The 18,047-nt window shown below is 43.0% G+C and overlaps 2 protein-coding genes across 3 annotated transcripts; one reads left to right on the top strand and one right to left on the bottom strand.

Annotated features, from left to right (window-relative positions):
* The first annotated feature begins 887 nt into the window (after positions 1–887).
* EXPA20 (expansin A20) lies at positions 888–3,213 on the top strand. Its single transcript, XM_088944187.1, has 3 exons — positions 888–1,687; positions 1,828–2,146; positions 2,572–3,213. Exons 1-3 carry the CDS (start codon positions 1,558–1,560, stop codon positions 2,873–2,875), a joined length of 753 nt encoding a protein of 250 aa, XP_088800313.1. The 5' UTR covers positions 888–1,557; the 3' UTR covers positions 2,876–3,213.
* Positions 3,214–4,243: 1,030 nt separating this feature from the next.
* LOC148849703 (AT-hook motif nuclear-localized protein 10-like) lies at positions 4,244–9,912 on the bottom strand. 2 transcript variants are annotated; one of them, XM_088944186.1, is made up of 7 exons: positions 9,575–9,908; positions 9,342–9,394; positions 8,344–9,008; positions 7,158–7,210; positions 5,866–5,997; positions 5,066–5,227; positions 4,244–4,832 (listed from the first exon to the last, which is right to left on the bottom strand). In XM_088944186.1, exons 3-7 carry the CDS (start codon positions 8,798–8,800, stop codon positions 4,593–4,595), a joined length of 1,044 nt encoding a protein of 347 aa, XP_088800312.1. In that variant the 5' UTR covers positions 8,801–9,008; positions 9,342–9,394; positions 9,575–9,908; the 3' UTR covers positions 4,244–4,592. The 2 variants fall into 2 exon arrangements, with proteins under 2 accessions (XP_088800312.1, XP_088800311.1); XM_088944185.1 differs by lacking the exon at positions 9,342–9,394 and having other exon boundaries at positions 9,575–9,912.
* Positions 9,913–18,047: the final 8,135 nt, after the last annotated feature.

Below are 18,047 nucleotides of genomic sequence, written 5' to 3'. Positions count from 1 at the left end.
TTTAACCTTAATCATATCTCCATTATATCCGATTTTGGGATCTGTAGGGGACATAGTAATCTCATTATCCATTTGTTTTGCGTTTCCGTCTAGTGGTCCCATCTGCGAAGTTCTCATCATCTCATGTTCTCTTGTGCAATTCAATCTTTATTCATTAAATCATTTGAAACTATAAGGGAGGTTTTTATGCTTTAGGGAAGGTTTTTGCATTTAACCCTTAAAAAATAAAGAATATATATTTAGAAGATTCCATGGGCAGATTACCAAACTTGACAACCAAAACGCGAATTAGGGAGGATCTACTGTCCTCCAGTGATTTCGATCTATGAGAACAGACTAACGGAGAACAAAATCAATAATGTGGGTGTGCTTACAGGTTGAAAGTCAAAAACGGGTTGAGGGGCTAGGATGAGTTATGGGACCCACAAACCATTCCGTCTCTCTTTATTGATCGGATTACATTTTACACTTTTCTCGATTCTCAATGGTTTGTGGGTTGGGTTTCACCCACTACTCTAGGCAAATAACTTAAAATTTGGTTGGTTTTTACTCGGCCCACACCAAATCCCATCCAATTATCACCTCCAATAAACCATTTTAGCTTGGACGACGGAAAAGTTTTTGATTCGGAACCCACCGTTCAAAACCATACAATACAAATTATACAAATACAACCCAGTTAGGTTTTGAATTTATAGTTTTATACCAGTCCGGATGAGGTAAGCACACATGGTGAACATTTTGAGTAGATAGTTATTATATTTATGGGTGAAGTTACAACTTACAATTACAAAAATCAGGGACAGAGAATGCGGGCTTCCGATTTCAGAAAGAAACTAAAGAGTGGGCTAGACCTAAAATCCAAATCCCATAAAAGCTATAGTAACCCAGACCTAAAATCTCAATGAAAGTGGTCAGTAGTGCCCCGTAATTTTGTGAAAAAAAAAAGTGAGCAATATGTGCATTTCCCGTTTAACTTTTGATCTTGTCAATGCATCTTCCCTCTTTCCTGTTTCCCCACCGTCTCAAAAGAAGAGCCCAACAACTAAACAAGCAAAAGAAACCCTAACCCAAACAATAATTCAATCCCTTTGGATTCTAATTCTATCTCTTTCCTCTTGAACCTTGATACTACACAGACACGGCAATGTCCGCCATCAAAACGGAGCCGAAATGCCGAATACAGGCGCCAATCCTTTTTGACTGTCCATCTTTTTTCCAGAAAAGGCCTTTGCTAGAGTCTAGAGATCGATATACTTGTGCTCTCACCTCACCAGTCACTCCTATGGCCAGGCTTTGAGATCAGATGTCATAATGTGAACTGAGGCTGAGCGTCAAATAATTTTCAGGGCCAGACCCAGAACCTCCTCATCAAGTGCTAACGGAGTTTTTTATCAAGCATCAAATAATTCAAGTCAGCCCAATTTCTAAGGAAATTTAAGGTCATTTCCTAGAAATGACATGAAGGAGCTTATTAGCATCACAGTTTATAAATCTACTGCTTCTCAAGAGTCAAGAGTCCTCCTTTCTCATAATCATTCATAGTTCATAGATGAGATGGTTATTTTCCGAACCGCCGTTTTCTCCTTTATATTATTAAACCTAAGCATAACAACTGCCCAAGAATCTGAATGGAAGTCCGCCACTGCAACATATTCTACAGAAACAGATGGGTCGATTATCACCGGTACTTGCTTTGCTTTTTAAACTTCTTTTTACAAGGTTTCTGCATAATGGTAGCTTCTATAAAGCAATGTTCGATTCTATTAAACATTGATTAAAAGGCATTGTCACCATTGTCAATCCCGTCATTGTTCGGTGTTGCAGAAGGAGCTTGTGGTTATGGGGACCTTCACAAGGCAACCTATGGAAAATACAGTGCTGGTCTTAGTAGTTTGCTATTCAACAGAGGGCGTACCTGCGGAGGGTGTTTCGAGCTTAGGTGTGTGGATCACATCCTCTGGTGTCTGCAGGGAAGCCCATCTGTCATCATTACTGCCACGGACTTTTGTCCCCCAAATTATGGGCTGCCGGCCGATTATGGTGGCTGGTGCAATTTCCCACGAGAGCACTTCGAGTTATCTGAGGCGGCTTTTGCTGAAATAGCAGAGAGAAGAGCTGATATTGTGCCGGTTCAGTACAGGAGGTGAGAGATTCCAAACTCCAAACCCATGGATTAGATGATTGTTTCAGCTCCACCTTTATCAATAGATAAATGAAATCTTAAGTCCCTACGAGTAGAAAATAGAAACGGTAGAAGTTTATAAAAACAAACAGAGACCGTATAGGTATAGCCATTCATTCAACTATACTGTAGTTCACGAAGGAAAAAAAGAAAAAGCAAACCATCAATCAGCAACCTCTTGCATGGGCCATTATTCTGTGTAATTGTGTATTGTGTGGAAATCCTGATGATTCAATGGTCCTAACCTTGTAAAACATAAAATGTAAGGCAGGGCCATTATTCTGTGTAATTGTGTATTGTGTGGATCCATTTATTTAATTAGGAATCCTTTTGTTAAGATTTCGGTGTTATAATAAAAGATAGCTCAATTTCGTGTGTGGGTGTAGGGTGAAGTGCACCAGAAATGGAGGGTTGAGATTTACATTGAGCGGGAGTTCTTACTTCTACCAAGTCCTGATCGCTAATGTTGGGTTGGATGGCGAAGTGGTGGCAGTGAAGGTGAAGGGATCAAAAACGGGGTGGATACCCATGGGAAGGAACTGGGGTCAAATCTGGCAGTGCAATATCAACCTTAAAGGACAACCTCTATCTTTTGAGGTCACAAGCAGCAGCGGGAAGACTGTTGCATCTTACAATGTTGCTCCACCAAATTGGCAGTTCGGTCAGACGTTTGAAGGAAAACAGCTCTGAAACTAGGAAAAACTTCAAACCCAGAGTACCGACCAGGCAAGTTGGTAAGAAAGGGAAGAAGAAACCAGAGTCCAGAGGGGACAACTTAAAGAAAGAAAAAAAGGAAACCGATATTAGATCTTATGGTCCCATTAATGTAATCTCCTTTTGAAGAATGCAGATTAGAGAGATACTGAGGAATGATGGCAAATCATGATTGATATCAGGGAGGAAAAAGTGTTGTGTCTTAACCTTACCAATGACTTTTTCTTTCTTCTGAATTTGGGCTCTAAATGTGTTTTTTCTACTGTTGTAATTTGTAGTAAAAGCTAAAAGCAATGCTCTACCTCCACTTAAAATTAAAAGCATAGACTAAGGGCACCAATCAGTAGACTAATAGCACACGCGGTAGAGGAGAAAGATTTCAAGAGAGTCTTCACTCTTCAGTGTAGGTGTGCAAGGCTTTTTATCTACTTCTTTTTAACTTAAGCAACTATGCATATGTAAATGGGGATTTATACTGAAGGAGGATATTGTCCAGAAAGCCTCTGCCACGAAAAAACCAAGGGTTAGGGTTAAGGTGATATGTGATATGGGAGGAAGTAAAGCCCCGTCCTTGATTCCTGACTCTTTGGTGTAGGACTGTAGGGTGCATTTAGCCAGTTCATTAAATTGGTTATGAAGATTAAGGATTTAAGGCCCAGGCCAGGACACCTTTCAATACCAAGAAAACAAATTTGGCATTGCCCACCCAGGCTGTAACGTCGTCCATCGCCTTGTTCTCTCCTTGGACATGACATGGCCCCACGATCATTAGGATTTAGGTTAAGGAATCAAATTCACTGTAATCAGCGGACCAAATTGGACAAGGCAATATTTGAATTCGAATTTAATTAGAAAATCTGATTTAAATTTGATTTTATATCCGACCAATGTTAAAAATTAATATCAGAATTCAAATCTGATTAAACATTTGAATATCCAATTCGATTCAAATTCGATTAATTAAGTATTTTAAATAATTAATAAAAATATAAAATAAATATTTTATTGATATAAAATATATAAATATATGAATTATTTATATAACTTAATTATTATATATATAAATTAAATAATCGATCAAATTCGAATATTTATTAAATGGAATTAGGCCATCCAAATTTGAATTCGATTTACTAGAATATCTATATTCAACCGATTAGATAATCGAATTATCCAAATTCTTCAATTACATCAAATATCGGATTTTCAAATACCGTTGACACCCCTATTCATGACTTCCTCCTGTCCTCGTCCTTGATAAATGAGAAATCATGATTTTGGTTCATGGGTGGCACCATGTTTGCGTGAACCGCAGCATATAAAGGCTAAAGCACAATTGGCAGATAACCGAAACAGAATCTGAATCACCACATTTATTCTAATATATCTGAAACAACACAACGTTCCATTCCATGGGGGAAGGACAGAATCATCACACACAAGCTCGCCAGTCGCCACCAGCGATCCTTCCCCATTAAACTCAGCGCCACCTACAGCCTACAGGCTACAGGCTACATGGCTACACGGCTACAGGGCTACATAACATATAAGTTAGTAGAGAGAGAGAGAGAATGGGATTAAATTACAAATTGGGGGGGAACAGTGGAAGTAAGCTATGACATACAATGGAGGATCACATTTCACATTCCTATTACACAAAAGTGGGAAACAAGCTGATGTTTTTTTATACTTCTCACTTCCACGGCATGTTCGCCATTCCCTGTGTATTGTTATTATTGCATGCCCCTGTACTCTGCTGGTTAAGGGGGCTTCCTGGTCCACCTGAGGACTCACTGAGGGTGCCCCGGGATGGTGGACTCCCAGCCCCTGTTCCTGTTGGCCCACCACCCCCCGCTCCAATCTTTGGTGGTTCCGATGGGTTCATTGCCTTTGACTCTTTCCGCCCTTCTGCAATAAAACTTCCAACCACCACCTGCAGCAGCAGCATTACCCTATTCACGTCACATTTATATGCTGTATGGTATAACAAATTATATGCTGCAACAATACCCTATGCATGCTTTACCACATTCATTCTGTAAACACATTTCTTATTGCCCTATATTCTGCTCAATGAAACATTAAAATTAATTCATAATTGACCATAGAAACAGTAGGAAAAAAACTGTTGGGAAGGGAACAGGGTCCTAAATTAGAGCTAGGAACCTGGACAGGGGATGCTGCAGTCAAGAGCCCAGCCACACCACCACCTAACACACGCCCATCTGGACCAGCAAGGGAAACACTCAATCCACCAGTTCTGCTGCGTTGACCACCACTCTCTGACAGAAGGAAAGAACCAGAGAGTGACAGGATTTCAAATCGCCCCTGCATTTGAATGAACAAATCAGCTTCAGATGGGTACAATATTAATTAATATACAACAAGCATTAGCATGTAAGAAGTAGCTTCTCCATCCACAGCTGCCACCTCTCCCCCCTCAAAAAATGAAATTTTGCAAAAAGCAATAATTTAAGAATCATGGACATTGTTCATGTCCTAACCCTGTTTGGCAAACAAATAACCCATTATAATATCATTTTCCTATTCAACTATCATGAATCTAATACCATTCAAAGTTTGCAAGCATATATCCAGAGGTATCTACCAGGAAAACATTTTCAAACAAGCAAATACATGTCAAACCAATTCATAGTTTTAATCTAGGAGTGCAAGAACCAAGGCCACACCAGTCGCAAACTCGCAACTGTACAAAATCTCTCTCTAGATTCATGGGCCATACAACAGGGGTGGGTTAGCCCACCCCCATACTGAACCCTCCCAACTGTTTTTTTCTTTATTAACATATTTTGATAGGCCACTGAACCATGCCAAAGAAATGGCTGATGTTAGATCCAAACAAAACAAAACAATAATAATAACAATAATAATAATAATAATAATAATAGTAATAATAAATGGATAATCTAAGACAAAGGCAAGTGTCACATATATTAATAGCGAACCTCATAAGTTACAGTTCCACCAGATGTTGCTGCTTGACGCAGTGTTACATTAGATATAGCACCATTTGCTGAAAGAATGCACACAGCCCGTGGACCATTTTGTGAAAATGACATTATTTTTGACGACACATCCTGGAAACAGATAAAAGATTTTTCAGTGGAGAACTAGAATATTTACAGAAAGACACTAGTCTACAAAATGCCACCAGGTAAAACCTACACGCTATGAGCAGAGTAAATTAAAATTTTATCAACTTCCCCACAAGTATACAAGAGTGACTAGCATTTTTAACACTGATACTACCATGTAAAACCTGTGCATGATTCATCAAGGGTAGAATAAAAAATTACAAACAGATCATGATTATCAACATAACGAACCCAACTGTTTGGTTATATTGCTACCTCAATATAAATATAATAAGAGTAGAAGGATGCCTGTTTCAGTTCATCAGGGGAAGATAATAATAGATGATGTCTACAAAATGGGGCTATTAAAGCGCCTACTATGCAGAATGGTATGCCTTGGAGGAAACAATTCAAGGAGGGTCCTACCATGTTAAAAGGGCAGCCAAGTGCACGATGCTCCCGCCAATGCGGGTTCTGGAGAGGGACAGATGTACAGTCTTACCCCTGCAGGTTGTCTCCAAGATTTGAACCCTGATCACAGAAGTTGCAATGGAGCAACCTAACTGTTGCGTCAAGGCCCACCCCTCAAGTGATCAGGTGCCTACCATGTTCTTGCAGCCAAATACACCCTAATCTTCAAATCATTTCAATTGAATTCAACAGCCAGCAGAAGTTGCAACAAGGTGTGGGGTACAAAATCCAAGGTCTAGAAGCGAACACATGGTTTCACTGTCACCAGTTGATCAGTTTAACTGTCCAATATGATCCATGTCTGACAACATTGGTTTTGATTGGCTAGATTGTGCCTCCATATAGCTGAAATATCATGCTTATATAGACAGAGAAATCTAGTATAGAACCCAATCCATTTTACCCTTCAGATGAATATCTGTTGTTCCCAATCAGTACATTTTCAACCATAAGAGTAACTACATAATAAATTCATGTCTAGGTAGCACAAAAGCAACAGAAACATTTACAGTTAAACAATTGCTCCTGTAAGTCAATCCCTTGATAACAAATCATAGCCACCATCACAACAGCTACAAGTTAATGGTATTAATAATGATAAAACAATAACAATGAAAATGATTATTATAGTTTCTATGACAGTGACAACAAGAAAAATTATAACAATGACAACAACAGCAACAGACAAGTACCTCTCCAGCTTTAACCGTGATAACATGAGGTGTAAATCCAATACCAGCTGATCCTGCAACCCAAGACCTTGATAAGGAATTTGAGGAAAAAGAAACTGTATAATAATTAAAGCAATAGAGGAGCGGAAATGAAAGAAGAATAATCTTTCCTTTTTATTAGCCAAAACAAAATAAGAAAGAGAAACAAAGCATTAATGTTCTGAAATTAATTAAAAGCAACAGTTCCAACTGGGTGGTATTTTAAAATTAAATCATTTCATCCCACAGAACTTTATAAAATAAAATTTTCCCTTTTTTACCATATTCTTATTTTTACTGTCTCTTAGCAAGATTGGGCCCCTATAAATGATCATAGCATTAGTACCAGATAATGTATTTTGTATGATAAAGTTATTAAAGGGAAACAAACAGAACCAGCAGTGTTTAGTGTTTAGTGTTTAGTGTTTACTATACATATCCCAGTTAAAATTAAAAGAGGGAGAGAGAGAGAAGAAGAAGAAGAAGAAGAAGAAGAAAACAAATTACTCAGAAACAGAATAAGATCTAATGACAAATTTCTACCCAAAAAAAATAAAAATAAAAATTAAAAAAGAACCTCCAGGAAGAAAAGAGAAAATCCATACTTAAACAAGATTTATGGACTGCTGCGTTAAGGAAAGACATAAAAGTAGCAGCGTGGCATAAAAAAAAAGGAAATTCAACAACCAACAGAGTCAATAATCAAAAAAATAAAAAATAAAAAAATAACAAGAAAGGGCATATATGTAATTTTATCAAGTCGGATCCAACACATCCCAATTTCCAGCAAAACTCTCAATTGCCTTTGTTTTCCTGTTTTACAGAGTCATCCATTCATCTCCCCCGTATCTATCAACCCCACTTCCCCGTCAGAACCTAAACTAAATAACCACCCCCACTCCAGCGGATAACAAGCAAAATTCAGATCTCATCTCAACCAAACATTTAAGTCAGAAGGCCTGTTGCAGTATAGTAAGATTAATAAGATTTCATCTCAACAAAATCAAATATTCCCCCATCTCTCCATCCAAATATCATCCACCACCACGTGACAGACAAAGATAACGAGAGAACGTCAAACACAATCAAACTGAACCATAGAATAGAAAGTAGAAACAATACAAAAAAAAGAAAAACCACGCGTATTTGAAGGAAAGAGAAAAGCTACCCAGTGCAGCCATTTGCTGCTTCTTGCCCGAGCCTGGTGGTCGACCCCTATTTCTCTTTATGGACGACGATGGCGAGGCCGCCGAAGAGGAAGAAAACCCGCCGCTGGCAGGGACACCGCCACCGGGTGATGTAGGTGTCAATGCGAGAGCCATGGTTCCGTCGGGGCCATACTTCCTGGGCCTTCCTCGTTTCCGCTTCATGGGTTCCCCCATGTTCATGCTAAGGCCGTGCTGGACGATCGCGCCGGCAGAGCCATCACCACCAGAACCTCCACCGCTGGTTTGGTAGGAAGGAGTGCTGCTTGTAACAGGTTTGTACACTGCCGTCCCGTCGGAACTGAAAGCTAATCTCATGTTCGGTATCCCCGACGGCTGAGAAGGGACTGGGCTTTTTTGAATGCTGACACCGAACGATTCTCTACCCGACATGATTCCCGGTTCAGATCCGGACATCATGCATGGAATAGGAGATTCCTATACACCATACAAACCCCCTAGATATCACAAGAACTTGATAAATGTGAAAATTGGACCATGAACAAACCCAGAATTCCTACTACTCGGGTTTCTTCTGCGGTTGTTTCGGTAAACTCGAAAGAACAAACTTTCCTGATATTGCCTTCAAGAACCAAATGCTCAGATGCTTCTCTGCTACTAATGTTAGCTGCCAAGTTGAGAAAAATCCCTTTAGACTCTGACTGTTGTAAGAAATTGTTACAAAACCTCTACAAACAGTGACTGTACTAAAAAACTTAACCGCAGATAACTCAAAACACGAAACATCGAAGAACCCAAAACCCGATATTTATTAAACCCTAAGCACACTATAAACAATCCCTAAACCCTAGTACAGGAAAAAACTTGTCCTTTCACTGAGAAGTAGAAGAAGAATCAGAGGACTCTGCAACAGAAACCCGAACAAAAATCTAGTACAGAAAACAAGAAATACAAAATCCTAACAGGAACCTAGAGAAGAATGAGCCTGGAAGTTACGAACCCTAATTTACAGAGGCAGAAAATTTTGATTTTTTCGAAATCCAAGGCAAGATCCTACAAAAAAGCAAACGAAATTCATATTCTCATCACAAAATACGTCTTCCCCTCAGAAATTACCAACAAAAATTCTCTCTTTTTTCGGGTTTTATGGAATTAAAATATCAAAAAAATCACCCAAAAAATAGCAAAAATCCGGAAATTCGAAAATGAAGCAGAAATTCGCTATTTTCTTACCTTAAAAAAAGAAAAAAATACTGAGAACCTGTTACAGAAATACAGAGATCGAAGGAAGAAAGAAGGAAAAGATTTTTATAGTTTGTGAGGGAAAACTGAGAAAGAGGTTGAGAGCACTGTATTAGAAATGTTAGGAATTCAAGAGTATTTCGTTATATTTTAATTTTTTTTATTTTCTCCTTTTTTTTTCATGCCTTCTCTCTCTTTGGGGCTTTAATAAAAAAGCAGGGTTAAAGCAGGCCGAAATTGCTTTCGTACAAAAATGTTAAAATAAATAAATGCATTAACTCCAACGCCCTCCCCCTCGGCCCTTGCTGCGGCCTTCTCCCTTTTCAGCCTTTTTTTTTTAACCTACCCTTTTTTACTAATATTTATTTTCCTTTGCTTTTTTCGTTCTCTCGTATTCCGATAAATAAATAGATTTTTATGTCTTCTATCTTTTCTTTTTTCCCCGTTTTTTTTCGGCAAAAAAGAAGACAGAGATTTCAACTTCTCTATAAATCGGCGATGATTAAAGAGATTTCAAAAGATTCAAGAAAAGAATAAGCGATTAATTGGTGCAGTCCAAAATGAGATAAAACGACGGCACCATCTACAACTGATTTGGACATAGCAGGCCAAAATTAATCATTGGTAGGGTTAGTCAGGACCGTTGGATCATTTAAAAATGGTCCTGCTGAAGTCATATTCGTTGGATAGAGCTCCGGTTCATGAGACTTTTCTTGGGGGAGATATGGGATCCATTATTAGCGCCGGATCACTGCAATAATGCTTTATCATTTTCAACAGAAGAAATTAATTCTAATACTTTCTTGGCGTGGCATTACAATAATCATAATTAATGAAGGAAGCGTTAGATGAAAAAAAGAAGTAATATTTTATTTTATTTTATTTAATAAACTTCTCGAAGTTACCGGTTTTTAAATTAAGTTGATTATTCAAATTTTATTGCAAAGAGCATTCGCGTGAAGTCGGTCACTTGTGCTTCTTTTTTTTTTTTTTTTTCTTTGTTGAATATTGGAGATCCCACCGTAAGACTTGGGGAGGCCTCCATTCTCCAATCGAATCTTCAATTGGTTTGGGGGGGCGGGTGATGTGCAGATGACTTTTTTGTTTGAGTGGAGATGATAGTTTGCTCTAACCAAACATATCTCTTAACCCTAATTAATTGAAACAGGACCACACTTGGACAACCGCCAAAATCTCTGGCATTTTTCAGGGGTTTTTTAAGTTTTTTCAGAGAATCTTTTCGGCAATGAGGAAAAAGACGAGAGTAATGGGCGGCTTTATCTTTGTTTGTTTTTTTTTTTTTTTTCATTCTTTCTTTTTACAGCTGGAACAGATTAGTTGAATTAGTATTCAAACATTTCTTCATGTAGAAAATAAAATAAATAATTGAGGGCACCGTATCAGTATGGGTACGGACCTTCAAAGCTTAATGAAAATCCCGTCCCTCCACCAAATCCAAAAACAAATTAAAAAGCTTTTTTTAACCCCCAGGCGGCCAGGCCCCAGCCCAAATGCCCAATGGTTTCAGGTGTGTGTTAGGCGTATTTTATCAGATGCCGGGCCTTCCTTCTCCCAAATACAAATGCATTTTCATATTTGACTGATCTTCGTTTAGGATAAAGACAAATCACCCACACCACACCACTCCACTCGCCTGACCCATGCATCTCTCTCTTCTCTCCTCACAAGTCACGACTCACGAGCCAGCCTCTCTGTCGAGTGTGTATGTAGAGCTGATGGTGGACCCCATTGAACGAAAAATAAAAGAAGAAAATCATATTTGACTGATTTTCATTTCCTTCAATTGAACGAAAAATAAAAGAAGGAAATCATTCAACTTCAACTAACCGATAACTTTCAAGGATCTTCTCAATCAACCTGTAGTCTCTTTAGTTGGGTTTTCCGTTGACGAGGTTTTATACAGATGAAATTCAACTAATTCACATAATTTTCTAACACTCCCAATCACTATGGAAGTGGAAGGTGATGGAGCGCAATCCGGCCCGTCTTAGCTGTTAATGGTTTCGCTTTAAGATAGAGCGACAGGAAGTCTGAAATGGGAAAAATGAGGGAACTCCGGGGGAATCCGATGAGATAACTCTGAAGCTCAAGTTAGTATTTTCTCAAAGGCAAAGTATAGACCAGATGGCGCAAAGTTCACATACCTTTGTTGTTGGAGGTAGGGGGTCTTTTATAACCACTTCGCGCACTCACTCCGAAGCCCTTGTCAAGTCGGGTATGATTACCCTTGCATCTATCAATTTGGGTGTCGTCCTTTCTGTTGGGATAGAACCGTCACTGCCTTTCGTCGAAACTGTCTCCGTAACTGGAGATGGCGGTGTCAGGAGGCAGTGGCAGGTGGCCGTTTGGAGTGCGACCGTCAAGCGTTAGATCCCAAGTCAGTCAGGTGCGCCGCCCTTGGGTACGGACTTCCGCAGAGTTAGGCATAGCATGGTTTGTTTGGTTTTGGTGTCCTGAGGGCGATATGGAGTGGTGAGCGAGGCGAAGTCTTGAGTTCGGAGGTATGTCCTATATTGCTATAGGGCAGGTCAGTTTGGCGAGGTGTATCCTGAACTGTTATAAAGCAGGCTAGTTCGGTGAAGTGTATCCCGAACTGTTACAAGGCACGCCAGTTCGGCAAGGTGTGTTCCGAACTGTTACAAGGCAAGCCAGTTCGGCGAGGTATGTCCCGAACTGTTACATGCAGGCCAATTCGGATTACTGTCTGGTTTGGGGCCAATGGTGAGTTCGGGCCCCTAGTAGGGAGTTCGGACTACTGGTAGGGGAGTTCAGTCAGTCGGTTTCTCCCCTTGGTGCTCGCGCCTTAGGCGTGCTTTTGCGCCGAGCTGTTGCCTTTGCCACGTGTTGCGAAACTGTGAGGTCGGGCCAAATCTTCCTTCATCAATTGCCCCCCACTCCTAGCACCAAGGGTCTTGCCCTGGCGCAGGAAGTTTTGCAAGGTGGTAGGTGGATTTGTCTCGTTCTTCGAATCTTGACTGCGCGAGGTGCTTTGCCAGGGTTCTCCGGTTTTTCTGGAGCGTCCGAAAAGGCGGGAGACGTGCCTACTGCTTATGAATGTTGACGGATGTGGCAGCGTGCGTTTATTTTAAATTTCAAAAAATCGCGCCGCTGGGACGTGACAACGAGTCTTTTAATTTTTAAAAAAAGCGCGTCACTGCCGTTTTGAGGAGACGTGCACTAGCAGTTGTCAGTTGCAAAGACTTGTGCGGTGTGCTGTCAGTTTTCGAAAGACGTGCGCCGACGCGTCGTCGATTTCAAAAAGACGTAAGCTGACATTTCGCTCTTTTCAGAAAGACGTGCGCCAATGACGTCTCGATCTTAGGGACGTGCTGTCGGCGCGAATGCGGGCCGTCAGATTTGGCTTTGATCTGCACTGTGTTTCTTGGTTACTGTAGCTATAAATAGTAGGGGACCCTAGTTGATTTGTCACTTCTGCAATTTGCTTCTTGAGATCGTGTCCAACTTTTCAGTTCGCGTCTAGGCTTGTTACTTCGCCTTCAAGGTTTTTGGCTTGTTCCAGTCTCCGTAATCTTCAAAACTTTCTTCCGGTGAGTACTTGAATCCACCTCTTCTCCTCGATGTCTAGCTTTGACAGCTCAGACGATTCTTCAAGTAGGACCGATGTAGGTTCTACGAACAGAGCCGTATCCCCCAACTGCTTTAGTGATCCTGAGGTGGAACTTGAGGATGACTTCAAACCCGTAGGCCGAGCCGCTTCGGGCAGTTTGGCGTCTACCTCTCGTCGAGGTCGGATGCTAGACAGGTTTGGTCATTCGACCATGATGCCCAAGGGGCTCCAATCTCTACTTATTTCTTACAATTTGCCTGGGGGGTATACGTATTTCATTCCTTCGGGTAGTTTTCCTTGGGAACACGGTCTTGATGAGATCGTGATTTTTCGAGAGCAGCTCGCTGCGGGCCCGCGACTGCCTTTCCACCCACTTCTCGTCGATGTCATAAACCACTTCAGCATTACCATTGGCCAGCTTCACCCGAACTCCATTCGGAACCTGGTGGGGACAGTCTCCCTTTTTTGCGAACAGAACTTCCCTTTAGACTTTGAGATATTCTCCTCCATCTTAATGCTCAAAAAACAAGCGAGTTCTCTTCCTGAGGGAAGACAGGCGTATTACCTGTCTCCTTGCCCGGGCTTTAAGCTTCTCCACAATCTTCCTAACAAGGTCCCGACGTGGAAGTGGGACTACTTCGGGGTGCGAAGTGCACAAGGGTGGCCTTTTCAGACTGGGTGGGGTGAGGCCGCTCCCGATTCTGGTGTCACTCTCGATAAAGAGACGGTGAAGGGCCTCCAGCAATGGGCACAACAAGGTTTAAAGTGCCATCAGTACTTAACGAAGGCCAAGCTTATTGCAGTCGGCCTGAGTTCGAGTAGGTTTCTTAGCTCAGGTTTTTTGTTTGCTTTGTTCCTTCCTTTTTTTTCTGATGCCAAACTCTTTTCTGCATGTGTGATGGATGCAGAGAGGACCCGCGGGGGCGCCTGTTCCAAGGCATGAAGAGGAGGAAACGGGTCGCCAAGTGAACTCATGCCAAACTGCCCCAGGATGAGGAGCCTCAAGTTCCAAGCCACACGCTGGAGGATCTGCCCAGGGAGCCCGAGGTGACTCCACTGATGCATGAAGCGGTCGGGGCGCCTTACGCTGAGACCACTCATACGGGTGCTCCCGCCTACTCCAGTGCTCCTGCTCACTCTAGGACTGCTCATACGCGGGCTGGGCCCTCGGGTTCGGGAGCTCAAGGGGAGTTCAGGAGTGTGTTGTCGCCGAACTACGCTCTTCAGAAGAGTAGGGAGGCTACTTTCCCCGAGGAGATCGCGGCATGGACCGATCTTCCTTTGAATCAGGTCGCCTGCCGTGCCGTAACTCATGCTATGGTGGTAAGTCCGATTTCGTCTGCCTACTTCACTTTCTATCCTTCTTGCTGTTGTCGCTCACTTGTTTCTTTTGGTAGGTGAATTATTCTATTCACACCTTAGCAGCCCAGGTGGAGAGGAGCTTGTGGCAGGCGCGAGCTGCTGAGGCGGCCACTCATGCTGCCGAAGAGGCTTTCCGTGCCACCGAGGCAAATACCCGAGCTGCTGAGACGGCCGCTTATGCTGCAAAAGAGGCTGCTCGCATCGCTATGGCTAGGCAGGCGATGTCTCAACGGGATGCCGAGGCCATGGGGGTAGTCGTCAAGCACATGGCGGACTTGAGGTTGGACCTGCAGCATCAGGTCGAATATCTTCAGGAGGACATCAGGGAGAAAACGCAGATTTTTTCCCAAGGTATTGAAGATGCCAAGAAGAAGGCCGTTGAAGACTACATTGCTTCGCGTTTTGACGACCTAATGGTGGATTCTTACAGAAGGGGATTCAAGCTGAGTCGATGGATGATCCGGAACACGTACCCCGACCTTGACATTAGCGCCATATCCACTTTGCGTATAACTCAGGAGATGGCCAATGCTGCCGATGGTGAGCCGGACTCTGAAGGCGAGGCAGGGCCTTCGGGTGTTGTTGAAGTGCCTTCTGATGGGGAAGAAGTAGCTCCGGGCATGTAAATTTTTTTTGCAATGGAATAGACAATCTTCTCAGTTAAAATGTTGCTCTTTTTTTCGAACTGATTTTTTGTCGAACTGATAATATGCCAATCTGTTTCTTGCCCAGGTTATTGTACTCGCTCGACTTGTTTTAGCCCTAAGGCTCTTGTAGCGAATTGATTTTTTGCCGAGCTAATAATATGCCCGGGTAATTGTAATCGCTAAGGCTCTTGTAGCGATTTCGTCCACTTCGCTTGGCGGTTTATAGGTAGTACCGCCTTAAGTTAACAATGTTCCATGCTCGGGGTACTTGCTTACCTTCTAAGGTTTCGAGCTCGTATGCCCCCCCGAGCACTCTCTTTACTTTATAGGGCCTTTCCCAATTTGGTCCAAGTTTGCCCACGTCGGGTTCGGGCGCCATAATCTTACGAAGGACCAGGTCGCTGACCCAGAAGCTTCACTGCTTTACTCTGGCATTGTAGTACCGAGCTACCTGCTGCTGGTAGGCCGTTGTCCGGATGTGTGCGAGGTCCCTTGCCTCGTCCAGTAGGTCAAGGTTGGTGCGTAACTCATCTCCGTTCGTCTAATCGTCATATGTTTCTAGTCGCAATGTTGGTACTTCGATTTCCGCCGGGATTACTATTTTAGTGTCGTAGGTGAGGTTGAAGGGGGTTTCTCCCATGGCGGTTTTTTCTGTAGTTCGGTGAGCCCATAAAACACTTGGTAGCTCTTCCGCCCACAATCCCTTAGCTCGATCTAGACGTGCTTTCAGTCCGCGCAGGATGGCTCTATTCATTACTTTTGTCTGACCGTTTGCCTGCGGGTGTGCGACTGATGTGAAGTTCTGCCGAATCCCCATGTTCTAGCACCACTCTTGGAACTTGATATCCTCGAACTGTTTGCCGTTGTTGAAGATCAGTACCCGAGGTAACCCGAAACGACATACTATGTTCTTCCAAAAGAAGTTCTATATGTTTCGGGCCATAACTATTGCCAGAGGTTCGGCTTCTATCCACTTTGTGAAGTAATCTACTGCCACCACTAGGAATTTTCTCCCACCTGTTGCTGGCAGGAATGGCCCCAGGAGGTCGATGCCCCATTGTGCAAAGGGCCATGGGCTGGCGAGGTATTTGAGGTCGGAAGCAGACTGATGGTGGATATTGGCGTGCTTCTGACACTTGTCGCATTTTCTGACAAGCTCGACGACTTCTGCCTTCATCATTGGCCAGTAGTATCCTTGTCGAAGTGCTTTTTGGGCGAGTGCTCTGCCCCCAGGTGTCCGCCGCACAGACCTTTATGAGTGTCGCGAAGTACGAACTCGGCTTCAACAGGTCGCAGGCAACGCAAGTAGGGGAGCGTGTAGGACCGTCGATACAACCGTTCGTCAATTATGACGTATTTGGCTGCCTGGCGCTGCACCCTCTTAGCTGCATTGCGATATGCAGGGAGAGTTCCATCTAGCAAGAATACTAGGCCGAGGTAAGTCCTCTATGTACACGGTTCTCATGTTGTGACTTGTGCTGGCTAACTGGGACAGAGTGTCGGCCTCAGTGTTCTCTGACCTCGGGATTTGCCTGATGAAGTGTGACTAGAAGTTGAGTAGGGCCTCTTTTACTTTCGTCAAGTATGCGATCATGGAGAGCTCGCATGCTTCGTACTCGCCCATAACCTGGTTGACCACGAGCTGGGAATCGCTACAGATGACTAAGTGCTTTGCTCTTACCTTTTGCGCTAGGTTCAGCCCGGCTATCAGTGCTTCGTATTCTGCCTCGTTGTTAGATGTCGCGAACTCAAAGCGTAGTGCGTGGTCCAATTTTGTGCCACCCGGGCCGCATAAGACTATTCCAACCCCACTGCCTTGCTGGTTCGAGGAACCATCTGCGTGAAGGATCTAGGGCTCTTCATCCCAATTCGCGATTGGCCTGACAAGGAGAGAAGCTACACTGGTTGCTACTTCACGGGGTTCAGACTCTATTGGCCTGGGAGCTCCGGTTTCGCCTGAACTGGGGACCTCGGGCTCAACCTGTTGAGGCGCTTCGAGGCTAAAAGTGCACTCGGTGATAAAATCTACTAAGGCTTGCGCCTTAATTGCGGTCCATGGTTTGTACTGAAGATCGTACTCGCTGAGCTCGATGGCCCACTTTGTCAGTCGATCGGAGACCTCGGGCTTCAGCAAGACTTGGGGGTTTGTCGATTAAGACGACGACGGTGTGAGCTTGGAAGTACGGGCGGAGTTTTCGAGCTGAAATTACCAGTGCGTATGCTATTTTTCTATCTGCGGGTATCTCGTCTCTGCTCCCTACAGAATTTTACTAACGTAATAGACGGGTCGTTGGACCCGATCTACTTCCTTTACTAGTACCGAACTGACCACCTCGTCGCTCGCCAAAGGTATAGTTCTAAGACCTTGCCCTCCTCGGGTCTAGCTAAGGTTGGCACAGTGGCGAGGTAGGTTTTTAGCTCGTTGAACGCGAGCTGGCAATCTCGGGTGCATTCGAACTCTTTGCCTTTGATTGCCTTAAAGAGGCAGGCAGCGGTCTGCCGATTTGGACATGAAGTGGCTCAAAGCGGCTATGCGACCGTTTAGCCTTTGAACTTCTTTTACTTTTCGGGGTGGTCTCATATCAAGGATGGCCTTTATTTTGTCCGGGTTGGCCTCAATACCGCGCCGGTTGACAATGTACACTACAAACTTACCCGAGGTGACACCGAAGACACATTTGTTTGGGTTTAGTCTCATTTTATACTGATGCAAAATTTGGAAGACAAAATCCAAGTCTTTTATTAATTCCTGTGAAAACTGTGTTTTGACGACCATGTCGCCTACATAACATTCTATTTCCGTGCCGATTAAGGGCTGAAAAAGCTTATTTACAAGTGTTTGGAAGGTCGCCCCAGCATTCTTTAG

This window comes from Nelumbo lutea, chromosome 5 (genome assembly GCF_056320005.1).
Source record: "Nelumbo lutea isolate HS-2025 chromosome 5, American lotus-T2T, whole genome shotgun sequence".
Taxonomy (NCBI): Eukaryota; Viridiplantae; Streptophyta; class Magnoliopsida; order Proteales; family Nelumbonaceae; genus Nelumbo; species Nelumbo lutea.
The sequence above is the reverse complement of the archived record's forward strand: the minus strand, read 5'-3'. Positions and strand labels throughout refer to the sequence as shown.

What these genes read in the sequence shown, in the direction of transcription:
- EXPA20 (XM_088944187.1), top strand. Translation starts at nt 1,558, where the DNA reads ATGGTTATTTTCCGAACCGCCGTTTTCTCCTTTATATTATTAAACCTA. An exon ending in AGATGGGTCGATTATCACCG is followed by an intron (nt 1,688 to 1,827) that starts GTACTTGCTTTG and finishes TCGGTGTTGCAG; the next exon opens with AAGGAGCTTGTGGTTATGGG. An exon ending in GTGCCGGTTCAGTACAGGAG is followed by an intron (nt 2,147 to 2,571) that starts GTGAGAGATTCC and finishes GTGTGGGTGTAG; the next exon opens with GGTGAAGTGCACCAGAAATG.
- LOC148849703 (XM_088944185.1), bottom strand. Translation starts at nt 8,800, where the DNA reads ATGATGTCCGGATCTGAACCGGGAATCATGTCGGGTAGAGAATCGTTC. An exon ending in GCAGCAAATGGCTGCACTGG is followed by an intron (nt 7,211 to 8,343) that starts GTAGCTTTTCTC and finishes CTTGGGTTGCAG; the next exon opens with GATCAGCTGGTATTGGATTT. An exon ending in GTGGAACTGTAACTTATGAG is followed by an intron (nt 5,228 to 5,865) that starts GTTCGCTATTAA and finishes ATTCAAATGCAG; the next exon opens with GGGCGATTTGAAATCCTGTC.